General features: G+C 37.0%; 1 protein-coding gene across 9 annotated transcripts in view; it reads left to right on the top strand.

Annotated features, from left to right (window-relative positions):
* rbm47 (RNA binding motif protein 47) overlaps positions 1-8,409 on the top strand; it is a 41,223-nt gene extending 32,814 nt beyond the window's left edge. For 5 of the 9 annotated variants that reach the window (XM_015389662.1, XM_015389660.1, XM_015389659.1 and 2 more), the window contains 6 exons: positions 524-1,391; positions 1,485-1,815; positions 2,084-2,107; positions 3,289-3,498; positions 7,692-7,885; positions 8,103-8,409. In XM_015389662.1, the coding sequence (XP_015245148.1) occupies positions 555-1,391; positions 1,485-1,815; positions 2,084-2,107; positions 3,289-3,498; positions 7,692-7,885; positions 8,103-8,351 (1,845 nt within the window). In that variant the 5' untranslated portion in view covers positions 524-554 and the 3' untranslated portion in view covers positions 8,352-8,409. The remainder of the gene's footprint in view (positions 1-523; positions 1,392-1,484; positions 1,816-2,083; positions 2,108-3,288; positions 3,499-7,691; positions 7,886-8,102) is intronic. The other 4 variants (XM_015389664.1, XM_015389666.1, XM_015389665.1 and 1 more) reach the window with 4 other exon arrangements.
* The last annotated feature ends 6,255 nt before the right edge of the window (positions 8,410-14,664 follow it).

Genomic DNA, 14,664 nt, shown 5'->3' with positions numbered 1-14,664 from the left:
CAGCTCACATCTAAATATTCATGAGCATACCATAAAAAGAAGAAAAGCTGTCATTTCATTCTAGGGCTTTTAACCAGGCTTGCATTAGGGCTAAGTGCGCCAATTTCAGCCCAACCAATGTTACACACCCTATTTAGAGACTTTAAGGATCAGCAGAAATACCAGATATAATAATTCTATGACCCATTTAAGAGCATAACACAGATGTTTTCAGGACATGTACTACAGCTGTTCAATGTCTTGTATTTAGAAATATTTGATCCAGAAGTATCAGGCACATGCTAGCTGGGCTAAGGAGAAAGGGATCGAAATGTTGCTCAGTACCCCAAAAACTTAGTTATTCAAGTTAGTGATGGTTTGTGGAGCCATACTATCTGCTAGTGATCATTCACAAATTCTGCAAAATAAATGTATTAATATGCATCTGTATTCTTGTTCTTGTTTTGCCTCGTCTCTTTTTCCTATTTGCTTTCACCCCACTTTAAATAAAATCTAAATGCTTGTTCTTTCTATCTGTCTCCAGGCCAAAAATCTGATTGGATGGTTTTCTCAGAATGACAGCGGAAGATCCCATTTCCTCATCAAACATGAGCAACAACTCTGCCCCCTCCAAACCCTCCAAACCGTCTGGTGCCTCTCACCATGCACTCCAAGGACAGATCACACTCCCAGAGGGAGTTGCAGGAGCTCCCAATGAGGCCGCTCTGCTGTCTTTGATGGAACGCACTGGCTACAGCATGGTCCAAGAAAACGGTCAGCGCAAATACGGGCCCCCTCCAGGTTGGAGTGGTCCGTCTCCTCCTCGAGGATGTGAAATCTTTGTTGGCAAAATCCCACGAGATGTTTATGAGGACGAATTGGTTCCAGTATTTGAGTCCGTGGGCCGCATCTATGAGATGCGTTTGATGATGGACTTTGATGGGAAAAACAGAGGGTACGCATTTGTTATGTACACAGAAAAACATGAAGCCAAGAGGGCAGTGCGGGAGCTCAATAACTATGAAGTGCGGCCTGGCCGGCTGCTGGGGGTCTGCTCCTCAGTGGACAACTGCCGTCTCTTCATTGGTGGGATTCCCAAAACAAAGAAGCGTGAAGAGATCCTAGAGGAAGTCTCCAAAGTAACAGAGGGTGTATTAGACGTGATAGTTTATGCCAGTGCTGCTGACAAGATGAAGAACCGTGGCTTTGCCTTTGTTGAGTATGAATCACATCGAGCAGCCGCCATGGCTCGCAGGAAGTTGATGCCAGGAAGAATTCAGCTGTGGGGCCACCAGATCGCAGTAGACTGGGCTGAGCCAGAGATTGATGTAGATGAAGATGTGATGGAGACAGTAAAGATACTCTACGTTAGGAATCTAATGATGGAGACCAGTGAGGAGGCAATCAGAAAGGTAGGCAATACATTTTTTGTCATAAGTAATCTTTCTTTAGGGGGATGGGGAGTCAATGACAAAAAATCACCCTTTCTTTCTTTAATTTACTAGATTTTCAGCCAGTGGAACCCTGGATGTGTGGAACGTGTAAAGAAAATCCGTGACTATGCTTTTGTCCACTTTACATCCCGAGATGATGCTGTTCTGGCCATGGACCACCTCAATGGCACAGAGATTGAAGGGTCCTGCATCGAAGTGACGCTTGCCAAGCCAGTAGATAAAGAGCAGTACTCGCGTCAGAAAGCCTCTAAAGGAGGCGCGTCTGCCACACCAGAGGCTACCCAGCAAAACTACGTCTACCAGTGTGACCCCTACACGCTGGCTTACTACGGTTACCCTTACAGCACCCTAATTGGACCGAACAGGGAATACTTTGTTAAAGGTTGGTTATTTTCAATGCTTTTTTAAATGTTCAAAACAACTAAAATTGTTATTAATTAATCATTGATCACTATTTTGAAAAACGTTTGGCTAATTGTTTGTTGCTCAAAATCTGAGACCTTTTGTTCAAGGCAAAAACAAAACAAGTTGATGGACCAATTAATGCTAATCCCATTACCTGAAATGATTGACTGAGTGTGGTCTTGGGTGAAAGCAGGACAATCTTTTTGACTATCAACAATCATTGTGTTTTGGTTTTCTCTCCAAAGGATCCACAATGATACAGAACAATGGTAATCCCTTACATCCATATTCCTACTTACAACTCAAATGAACATTAGTTTTCCTGCCATTACATTTTCTAACACCATTCTTTTCCTGCTTTCCTGTCTACTCCCATTTCATGCTGGATTATTATAGGGTTCCCGCCAAAGCTCCGAACACCTCAGAATACAATTTCTTTGTGTTTCAGGAAAACAGCCAAATTCAACTTTAATGCTTGTCAACCATTTCCTAAGCCAGATCGCCCGGTCACTTCTGAAAGAAAATATCATATGATAGAAAGCAGTTGCTATTGGAATGGTCGTAATTGGATTTATCTGCTGTTTTTTAAGTGAGATTCCTTGAAAAGGTTAAAGGCAGTTATTGTTTTATCATGTGGATATCTTTTTTGGTATGAAGTCTGACAATTTTGTTCCTGGCTAAAGCTAATGATTAGCCTGAGAGGGACCGAAACCAATCTCTTAAAAATCCCCAATCTCATAGTGACTTATGTTAAGCCTTCAATAACCCTAAATTGGTGTTGTATTGTAATAAACATAAACTTCTAATTATTTGCTCAAGAAATAGAGTCAGAAGGTGGTGCCCTATCAGTGTGTGTAAATGAGTGTGTAAAACAGGCACTAAAAAATTTATATTTAATTGTTTAAATAAGAGGAACTGTAGATAAAATACAGCAAAATGTGTATTTCAATTACTAGCGTTTACTGATACCGACATTTTTTTCCGACAGTCCCCTTGAGTGGTAATGTTTCACACAGGCAGATCCTTGGTGGAACGCCATCTACTGTCAAACTTTTCTTTGTAAATAAGTCTTATATTTAAGGTAAATTACCTTTACAATGCATATACAACAATGGTTTAAAGATAAATAAAATAACATTTGCGTAAACTGTTGCAAAACTTTTCAAACAGTTTTTTTTCCCTTTTTTTGGTAACGGCCCCACTCAGATTAGTCCTTGGCTTTAGCCTCAAGGAGCGAGTATTTGGCTAATAAATTATGAGTTATCTACCACATTTAAGATACTGACTGCCTGCAACATTTTTAAGAGTCTTCTACACAAATGCTAAATCTCTTAAGTGGAGCTTCCAAAGACGTTCTGAACCCAACGTAAAATCTTCCTGCCCTACTAAAGTTCTCTAAATTGAAGCCTAAAACCCCTGTCATCATATTATACTGTAACTGTATTTTAAGCAGGTACTGTGCGAGGGCGTGGTCGTGCTGCTGCAGGTAATCGTACCCCTGGACCTCGAGGGTCTTACCTAGGGGGTTATTCTGCCGGTCGTGGCATCTACAGTCGCTACCATGAGGGCAAGACCAAGCAGTCCGAAAAGCCCTATGAACTGATGTCCAGTCTGGAGCTTGCTGCCTCCGTCAACCCAGTTGGCATCAAACCAGGCACAAGTCAGTGAGACAGACGTTCTCATTCCTGTCCTCGCCCCTTTTCCAACCCTTTACCAAACCTCTTTCCTGTTTGGTTTAAAGAACCTTTCCCAAATCAGCATGATAGCCGTTACTGGATGGTCATGTATAAAAAATCTTGAACGATAACACATATCATCCACCCTTCTGAGCATGACCAGATAGTAGCTGCTTTACTTCAGTTCTCTTTCTATCCTTCATCAGAAAATTGTGTTGTGTGGTGTTCAGACCGATAACAGTGCTGTGCTAAGGGAAAACAATAGGATTCAATAGTCAGCAGTTGTTTTAATCATTTAGGGAATTCCATCAATGCAAATCAGTGATGCATTCATCGGTTTACTGGATCAGAAAGAATACCCTAATCAGGGCAATCACAACTAGCTTTTCAACTCAAGGTTTATTGAATTAGTTTTACCAAATGGCATCATAGCCAGTATTGAAACTAATATTTATTTTGTTATTAACTTTTTGAATAGCCTGTATTTTCCTCACAGCACTTTTATCTGTTTGAACAGGGTTGTACTCACTGAATATTCTTCCACAATTATAATCCATGCATTCACTCAGTTCCGATTTTGACTTTTTTTAAACCCAGAAGAATTGAAATGAATAAAACGGATGATTAAAAAAAAAAGCTTCACAAATTTGATCACTTTCCGATTTTTTTTTGTTTTGTTTTTTTGCTATTTCAATACTTAAAGTCAAAATGGAGCTGAAATGCAAAACTAATATTCAAATTAAAGGTTCCAACTAATCAACATAAAGACAATGCCAGTGTTTGGAAAAGTTGATCATCATTAATAATAAGCTCTGATCAAGATATGAATGGCATGCTAGCCAAGATGTGAAAAACTTGTTTGCACAGAGTTATTGTTTGTGGGAGAGTTTTTCTACTTTGTTTCCTGCTAGTAAGAAGAAGGAAGTGCAACGATGGTAAAGATCTGAAGAAATTCAACTCATAAAGGAACATAAAATCACAATGGAAAAAAAACAATAGCTCTGTTGGTCCACATTACAAAATATAGTTGCATAAAAAAATCAGACATTGTAGAATAATTTATTTTTGTTTGATTTAGTCCTGAGAAACAGCTTAACCAGGTTTCCAGTATATACAACCAGTCGGGCATTTGTCATACTTTTAGATATAACCACTTTTGTGAACTTAAGAATGTAAGCATTTTACTGCTCTTTAGTACAAGTGGAGTAAACATATTTATCCAGTAATCCGTTTAATAAACAACCAAAGCTAATCTGAAGGAGCCAGAGCTAAAGCCATGAAGGCAGCTTTTTGTTAAGTAGTGGGATAGTGGTTAATTATTGGTTTGCTGCATCAGTGTATTTAAACATGAAGGATGTTCACGGTATACTAATCTTTTCAATTTTGACTCTACATATTATAATTACCTTGCCTGCAATAACAAATTAGATCATGTGAGATTTGAGACTGTTTGTCTAAAACCAAAATAAAATAAATAAGTTAAAACAAGATATTTACACCACTGTTTAAAAATACTTTACTTTTTAATTTATGACTAAATTAGATATTTTTTCTCCTTGTATTTATGTCATTGAGGATTACAAAATGTATTATTTTTTTAATTTGCTAAAACATCACATGATATGATAATGAGATACTTTTTGTTTTATTATTTAAATCAGATGCTCCTATACAGTAAGAGCAGCTTATCTTTAGACATACAGTATTAGGAAAGCCCAGAGTAGCATGTCCTGGTTCATTGGCTTCACATCAGTGAGTTAAATGGAGGCTGACCAGGGGTTGCACGTATTTTAACCTACCTTTTTTTTTCTTCTGTGACATTTTGTGGTACTGGTGTGATTTACAAAATAGATATCATGACTTCAAGCAACATCTCAAAACAATAACCAGATTGTTAAAGTACGGGCAACACTGAACGTTAGGAGGACCAAATCAGTACAGAGTCACCTTATATGACTATACTTAAAAAAAGACAAAAATCCAGCTGCTCATGATAAAATAAGGCTATCTACTCCAAGCGTCTGTCCTGATAATGTGTTCTGATAGACCGTTAGAGCCTAAATAGAATCTCATCCCCGGGTGCGATAAGCTGACAAAAAATACATGACCCCATCTACTGGTAGTGCCTCTGAACTACCACAAAGCCAGATCGTGACCATTGTAGTAGCTAATAACTAAGACTTGACCAAGCAGACTGCCTCTTTAAAAAAAAAAAAAAAACAGCTCTGCTTGGTCATAGACCAACCCAACCGACTCCTATTTCAAGTTCAAGTGAGTCCTCCCTTGCCTGTTCTCTAGGAGTAGAAGTGCTGTTACAGGAACTTGGACTTCAGCGAAGTATAGTCGATTATTTACTTTACATATTAATAAAATCTCTTATACAGACTAGATTTGCAACACAAACATTCAAGGTAATTATCACAAATAACATGTGGTCCCTAAATAATACTAAATCTTCAGAATAAGGCGAAGGCTAATACTACCACTATGAGCAAAGACCTGTACTCATGTGGCTATAACCTTTGCAGTGACATCAGAATCCTTCCTGAGCTTTAGCTCCAGCTTTAGGGTACTCCAATGGTCATTCTGTATTCCCAGCACAGCTTGAGTTTTATCCCTCTTGGAATCAAACATCTTGCACCTTTTTACATTTGATCTTGGAGTTTTCTTTTGTTCACAACCATGTTGGGAGTTTCACACTTACTGCCTGCATTACTTTGGCTTGCTGAGTAATTTTACACATGCGTAGTGACATAATCCCAGTCCTATGAGGTTATATTACCGTAATTATACACAGAAAGGCTATATTTACAAGTTTTTTATTTTTACAAAAATTGAGCAAAAAAGAAGCTTAAAAGACAAAAAGAACAAATACTATACCAGCAAGACACCCACATTTATCATAAAAACGTTGTATGGAACCAAAGTGAGTTATTTGTGTTTATAAAAATGTAAAAAAAAAAATATAAAATATCGTCACTGACTATTGTCAGTGGCTTGAAAACAGTGAATATTCTGTTTTGGTGCTGACCTAAAGCCCTGATCTCCGTCTGGAGCTAAAAAGATGTGTGTGAGCAAGGTGGCACTCAAACATGATTCAGTTACAGCGGTTCTGTCAAGAGGAATAGGCCAAAATTATAGCAAACCAAAATAAAAAAGGTAAATGGGGTAAAGCATTAAAAAAATATATTCAATATTTACTACTTAAAAATTAAGAAAATCGATTATGTTAATCCTCGGTGACCTTAAACATAAATACCGGTAGTTTGGTCCAACTAAATTACAAAATGGGGGAGAAAAAAAAAGGATTATGGCTTTTTATAGAGTGTATTTTAACTTAAGTTTAAGCTGAATGTTATTTTAAAGGCAAAAATTAAATTACAGTGTTTTAACAAAAAAAGGTACATTCCTCAAAATTAAAGCTTTTATTCCACTTATAGTGCAGCAATATTACTGCTGCACATCATCATGTTTTTGCCAATTTTTTAAGAGGTGGACGTTGGTAATAATAGATTTGAAAGATTTTAACAGAGTTACTATAATTGTTTTAAGTGAGAGTCCAAACAATTATTAAGAGTTTTCTGCTGCTCCTAGTAAATTGTTGCCTTTCTTTTTGAATGGCACAAAGAAGAATTTTGAATAATGATCAGAAAAACAAACACTGGTACTATTTTTATGTTCTCCAAAACTAAGCTCTTTTCTCATTAGATTTTACTTTACTTATTGCTTTTAATGTCATGTATTTGACTAATGCATATCAGGTCTCTAAAGTAGACATAACTGAGTGAGATGTGAAGGTCAGCCCTTTAGCCTCTTTGGATGTGGACTTATAGAGTTAGCATCAGATTAAGTCTTTTTTGTATTTAAAAACAATGACTGATGTTGTGTTTTTAAAGAGGTGCAGGTATGTGTGTGGGCAGTAAGGGGCTTAATACATAGCTGAACCACGTCATAATCCAAATCACACCCTGATGGCAGTTTGTGTAACTTAATTTTCCCTCTTGCTTCACTCTTATCCTTCTCCCCCTCGTTTTCCCCTGTTTTCACGTTCTTCATATCCCCTGCCATTCTAAGCATGATTGCATGCATGGTTAAGCATGGGTAAATGTATGTGGCCTACTCTGTCGGGGCCAGGTCTGTTATCCAGGCTTTTATTTTTGCATTTCTTTGTGCACAGTGGCATTGCCAGGTCTGGGTGCCCAGTACCAAGTGTTCAGCGCTGCTCCTACAGCCAAAGTGATGGAGGAGGGAAAAGTGCACACAGTGGAGCATCTTATGAACCCTCTGACCATGCAGCACCCTGAACACAGCGCTCCCACTGCTGCTGCTGCCACCGTCCTGCCTGCAGTGTCCACTCCTCCACCCTTCCAGGTGCGTCTTATTTTATAGCATCCAAATTAATTAGTGTTACTGTTAAACTGCCTTTAAAACCCCCTCATCCCAAATACATAATGTAAAATTTCAAGACCTTTGAGTTTTTTTATCTTTTGTTTCAATTAAGGTTATAAAATTAAAGTCAAAACAATGATTTTTGATAATCTATTTATTTATGCACTTTTCCAAATCTAAATCAAATTTACCCTTTCAGGGCCGTCCAATCACTCCCGTCTATGCCATGCCCCACAACGTCCAGCGCATCCCAGCAGCCACCAGTCTATATGGAGGGTATGTTCCCATTGCCAACTACGCTGCCAACACAGCCGCTCTGGCCGCCCTGCAGAAAAATGCCGCCATGGCAGCCACGGCGTATGGAGGTTACGCCAGCTACGCTGTACCCCAAGCCTTTCCTGCTGCTGCCTTCCCACTGCCCATCCACGACATCTACCAGTCGTACTGATGTTTAGGCTCAGATCGAGTCATCTGGTGACTGAATCTCTACAGCGTTTGCCTGCAATTCAAAAAAACCATCACTTGAACTTGAGCTCTAATGGAATTCGTAGCAAATATGATGACTGCAGATAGGGACAGAATGGCGGCCTGGTATCTTCTATTAGTCCCTCTCATCCTCTGTATATCTTATGGCTAGAAAGGGGGCCAGCATCACATTTTTTCCCTCCCTGAAATATTTTAAACAAACCCAGCTTCCTCTGCAACAGTAACCAGTAATGTTCAGTCTTCTTGGTTTCCTCTGAACACTTTGTAGATGTTGCAGCAGGAACATCTATGGTACTTTTAAAGTATTTATGAAGAAAAAACACCTTATTCATGCTTTATTCCTTATCTCTCTCTTTATATTTTATCTTTTTCTTTTTTTTCATCTAGAAAAGATTTTCACATTTTATAAAACAAAGAAAAAAAGAATATGGAAAGAAGGAAAATGTAACCAGGAGCTACTGATAAGAGAGTACCACCGCCTTTGGGTGTAGTTATTTTTGAAGCTGTTTTTTTTTTTCTATTAATATTATAGTATTCTAGCCAATTTTACATGCTGTAGGTGATGCTGTCTGTCCATGCTGGTTGAATGTGCATTGCTTTAGATGTGCCCACTTGGTACTTTTTGGTGTAGTTGTTTTTGTGTGTTTTAGTTGTTTTAAGTGAAGATTTTAGTTTTTTTTTTTTTTAGTTCATCGATTCTTTTTATCCCTAGTTATGCTATTGTGAAACATGTGTCTTAATGCTGACACACTATAAAAACTGCTGGGTTAAAAAAATCTGAGAGGTGCATTGCTGACCAAGCTATGGTTTAGTTATACATAAACCAATCCAGGTAAAACATATACTGTAATGTTTCTACCAAACTGAGGATTTTTTTTTTTGTTTAGTTCCACATAAAATTAATTTAAAATGGTTAAAAAATTCAAGTGAATAAAAAAAGACAAAAGGTTTATCGTATATTATTAGAATCGTAGCAACAAATAATCTATTTTAGTCCTACTAATTGGGCACTATGAAATAAATGAAAAATATTATTTCAGTGCATCTTTGATTAAAATAAAAAAATGTATATAATGATTACATTTAAATATTTTTAATAAAACTATTAAGAAACATAACAGCAAAAGTAAAAAAAAAATTTTTTAGCCCGTTTATATTACCTTTGTAACCCATTCGTTGGTCAAAACAACAGTTAGCACTAACGTACGTACATAGCAGGCTATCAAATTTATCTGGAAATAAATACTCTTTTATTCTCATAATAGTTATTACCAAAACCCAACATAAATTTACTATCTAATTATTTATGTTTGACTTTGTGGAAGAGGTTTGGTGAAATCGGATTTATTTGTTTGATAGTTTAAAATGGTTTTCTTCAAACTGAGTCACATTTCTTGACCAGGGGCTGTTTGGCTGAAACTAGCACTGTCCCAAAAACAAAAAAAACAACAACAAAAAAACGCAACAATGTTTGGAGTAAATAAAATAACCCTGCAGTTTTTTTATGGTGTGTGAAGCTTTTAGAGATGAGAACCTGAAAAGCATGGAAATGAAGAGAAAACTGGAACACATGTGCCTTTAGATGTTCCTCATCATTATAAACTGTATCAATAGGGGACTAAGACTGAATAGATGTTGTTTTTCTTCATTTAAGTATATTTTATTGTTGTTTTTTTATGCTTGAATCTTAAAAGGTGAACAAATGTTTTTTTTTTTCTTAATTGCTTAACCAGTTCCCATTGTTGCCAACCAAATCCTAACACACTCCAGTCTGATGACTTCAGAGAGACTCTTTGCACTTGACTACAGTGCCTTACATCTCCGTACAAAACGTGCCTTTAGTATCAAAACAGGGCTGTAAAGCTGACACCAGAAGTAACAGACACACATTCTTTGCACGGTACCTGAGTCTTTTTTCTATTTGTATTTCTAGCGAACTGTATTTTTATTATTACGGTATCATAGTGAGGTGAGTGGATTGGAGTCTCTGGGGTCAGATGTCTGAATGCCTCTGCAGTAACACTCCTGTCTCCCTCTTTGTTTCTCCTCCTCCAAACCATGCTAGACCAAGGTGCACTTAAACATATTTATAACTGGCATGGTAAAGCCAGCATGAAATGAAGAGATATTAAATACAAAGCGTGAAGTCACGAGCGGACACGACTACTTTGGTTATTTGTTTTCCAGTGTTTTTATTAATGTGTGAGTTTTACTTTGCCGACACAAAAGAAGCCTTTGAGATCTGTATTTGGGCACTTGTAAAACTTCAAGGTCTATTTGCAAGAAGTACAAAACTGGAGCAATACCTCACTCTTAAATATGCAAGTAGGCATGCAATGTGCTGGTTGTAGTCAAACTTCTAAACTACGATAAGCAGCTGCTACTCAGAAAGTCACTCCCAGTGACATTACATGAACAGCAGAGAAAATAAGTACTGAACATGTTAAAACTGTGTCAGCAGGTACGACCCATGTAACCAACAATTAAATAAGACTTCAAACAAGTTTAGTAATGTAAACTACAACGAAACGCCTCTGGGAATAAATATTGTACAATCCTTGTAGAGATTACTCCTCACTTAGATATGTCTTTTTTTGGCTTTGTTAGTTTCCATTGCCATTCCTTGTGCAACCGTTCCTAATTTCGTTTGACCAGGCTAAATTAATATTATATTACTGAATTTGCTAAATCATTAAATTTAAGAAGCTGTCTTTGATTTATTTTTTATATATTCTTATTATTTGTTTGTGTCAAAAATCATACAAGCAGCAGATGTAGAACATAATTCCTGAATTAAGGCCCCAACAGTGCTCTCTGGACACTGTAGAGATTTAGCAACATGTCTGCTACCAATGCCATCAGTATTTTTGGTAGCAGTAACGCTCCAGAGCTTTTGGAGGAGTGTTTTGTGCTTACCCATCATGAAATGCTTCTTTTGGCATTATCTTCTTAAGAGAAACCTTTTAAGACAACAATCGGGCAAACCACCCATCGCCATTTTTTCAACAATAAAGAGCAATGTTGCTTTAAAATTACTTACTGATTACCACTGTTTTCTTGGCTAGCTATATAATTTTTTATCTTTATTTAAATTATATCACAGTAGTCGCCATTCAAAATTTCTTCACTTTCCTTATTAATAAATATTCAGAAATATTCTTTCTGTCATGATTTGTGGACAATAAAATCTAAAGAGAAACATTATGTTCTAGTAGGACCCTATAATTCAGTAAAAGGGTGGAGTCAGAGTAAGAAAAAGAAAAATGCACGCCCATGAGACAGCCAGTGGCTGGAAGCTGGAGGGGATTTTGCTGCCATTCGGCTGGCTTTTGACTGGGAAGGGCCATTTTGAACTGTAATATGTTCAATATTAATTCCCCTAGAATCAGTCTGCTGTCTTTGCACAACTTGGGTTGCTTACGGTTAATGTTGTGAATTTGTATTAAAAGGCCAGCTGAAATTATTTTGACATGTTCAATTCTTATTTTCCCAACTGTATATCAAGTTGTTTTTTTTTAATACAGGCTTATATATTTGGTCCAGTATCAATTCCTTTTTTTTTTCTTTTGCAATTTTCCATTTGGAATATTCTTTTTTTTTTATCACTTTCTCACATTTTGATAACCAGCCACAAAACCTGAATATGGATTTTTATAGCATTGGTGAAATAATTTATTTGCTCAAAGAGTTATAATAAAAAAAGGACCCACATTGTTATGAGCTTTTAAACTCACTTCATGTTGTCCTTTTTTTTGCTACAAGTGAACTGGACTACGCGTAGAGAACTAACTGCTGTTAACTGCTTTAATGATGAAGACAGAAAGTCTGGATATATATTTAATATATGCATTACATTTGTTATGTATGAAGTAAAAAGAAAAGGTATAATATATTAAAAAAACATATTTCTTTACTTATTTACAACTTGAGTAGGGATAAGTCAGAGTAACAATAGTAGAAGAAATATTTTTTTCTCTGTCTTTGTATTACTTTTTTGCCAAAATAAGTAGTAGTGTTTGCTTTTAACATTTATTGTATCTTTCTAATCTGTAACAAAACGTACTTGGTGTTATGAGTGGGAACACAAAGAACCTTGAAGTTCAGCTACATTTTAGCAGTCTCAGCAAGGATTAAAAGCTGGCTCGTGAAAGTGTTATAGCCCTGGCACTTTGAGGCTGGTCATGTTGCAACTGTGCATGTGAGCCTTGTCCTGAGAGTCCAACAATGATTTAACTGCATTTGGAATTCACGAAAAGACAAAAAACTAAATAAATACATAAATAAATAAAGTGTCAGTGGAGGGCAGCCGACCTTAACATAGGTGTAACCTTTTAACTCCTTCTAGTGTGCCTTATTGCAAAAATGTCTTTGTTAAAGCTTTGTAGACTCATGCAGACTATTTTTCTATCTAGAAGTTTGTTAAAAAGAACTAAGACCTTGTTCTGCATTGTTATATTTATAGAGATAAACAACAAATAAAGTGTTTTTGAAAGAATTCGGGGTCTTTGACAATTATTTTGATTGTGTGCCGTACTTCTCTGTGCCTTGTGCTCGCAAAGTAAAATATCTCCCAGCTGCCTTGGTTTTAAATTAGACAGAAGAAAAGCAAAGCGTGCAATCGGAGAGTCCAAGTCTCCGGAAAGCTTAGGAGCTAGTAACCCATCTCTGACCTCATATATCAGCGATTGTTGAGAAATGTCATGGCCAAGTGGGGAAAAAAACACGAGGTTTGGATAATGTTTCATAAACTCAAGTGCGGCATGTTAACTTTACTCCAGTTACATGTTCTTTACCAGTGAGAGTTTGTGGGAGGATCTGAGTCTATGGTGTGGGACAATGGCATGGGAAGTTCAAGGAGTTCATATTTCTGCACCGTCTTCGCATGTCAAACCAACCAACCTTTTTTGTTCATGATCCATCCGTCCGTCCGTCCATCACCTCACTCACTCACCATAAAGACAGTCTCCAGCTAATTTACTTTGATTCACAAGGTATCTAATTTTTAAAGTAAAGCACACACAAAAACACTTGAATGTATAGTAACAGTAAAGACGAACAAACGTGTTTATTGCCATATATATAGAGAAAGAGAGATTTAGACTTGGAGTGTTCTGCCTTAAAACAACTTCATTCCCCAAGGGCGTACATCATGCATGATTATTATCTTATAAGTGCTTCCTGCTCCAAGGCAGATTATTCAAATTGACAGTATGTGCTATCTGTCATCTGCTAATGACCCATACATTGGGTTCAGGTGCGTTGAACAATTAAATCATTTGGGCCACTGGCTCTTGAGGACTGATTATATTTTCTTCACAGACATCAAACAATCTTTGGAGGCCCAGATACTAATTTGGCTCTGTTAGCCTCTGATACATTCATTTACACTTGAATTAAGTAGTTTTCCTCTCCACTGTCGCTACAAGCATGCTTGGTGTGAGGGACTTTTGAGTCAATGAGTCGATGCAATCAGCTGGTTTTCCTTAGATAGAAAACCAATAAGACGATATGATCTGTCTGAATTGTCTATGTAAAGTGTCTTGAGATGACATGTGTGGTGAATTGGCGCTACATCAAAAAACTAATAAAATCAAGATGAAACCATAGATTAATTCAAGGAATTGTCTCAAAATAACCTTTTCCTTGTGTAACATGATGATAAAATCAATGGGAAAAAAAATCATCTCTTGTACAATTCCCAGACCTCCCAAACATGCCAAGGGAATATGTTTAAATAAAAAAAAATGCTGAAAATGATAGATGAAACTCCTAAGGATCTTATATCCAAATTAAAATTAATTTGAACCTAACAATTGTAGAGTTTCAGTCTGGCTTTAGAGCTTATCATAGCACTGAAACAGCTCTGGTAAAGGTCGCCCAAGATATTCTCATGGCCTCAGATAATGGACTTATATCTTTACTAGATCTCAGTGCTGCATTTGATACAGTTATGAATATTTTGTAGGAATTAAAGGCACAGCACTAGACTGGTTTGAATCTTATTCATCTGATCAATTTCCGTTTGTTCATGTAATGAAAAATCTTCCTCATGCTCAAAGGTTACCTGTGGAGTACCACAGGGATCACTACTTGGACCAATTCTCTTTACTATATATATGCTCCCAATCGGTAGAATTATTAGACAGCATGGGATTAATTTATATTGTTATGCTAATGATACCCAACTATACCTGTCTATAAATCCAGATGAAGCTAACCCGTCACGTAGATTCCAGGCATGTCTGAAGACATAAAAACCTGGATGACTCTTAACT

Source organism: Cyprinodon variegatus, unplaced genomic scaffold (genome assembly GCF_000732505.1).
Source record: "Cyprinodon variegatus isolate N-32 unplaced genomic scaffold, C_variegatus-1.0 Scaffold469, whole genome shotgun sequence".
Taxonomy (NCBI): Eukaryota; Metazoa; Chordata; class Actinopteri; order Cyprinodontiformes; family Cyprinodontidae; genus Cyprinodon; species Cyprinodon variegatus.
Note: the sequence above shows the minus strand (reverse complement) of the source record. Positions and strands in the feature narration are given on the sequence as shown.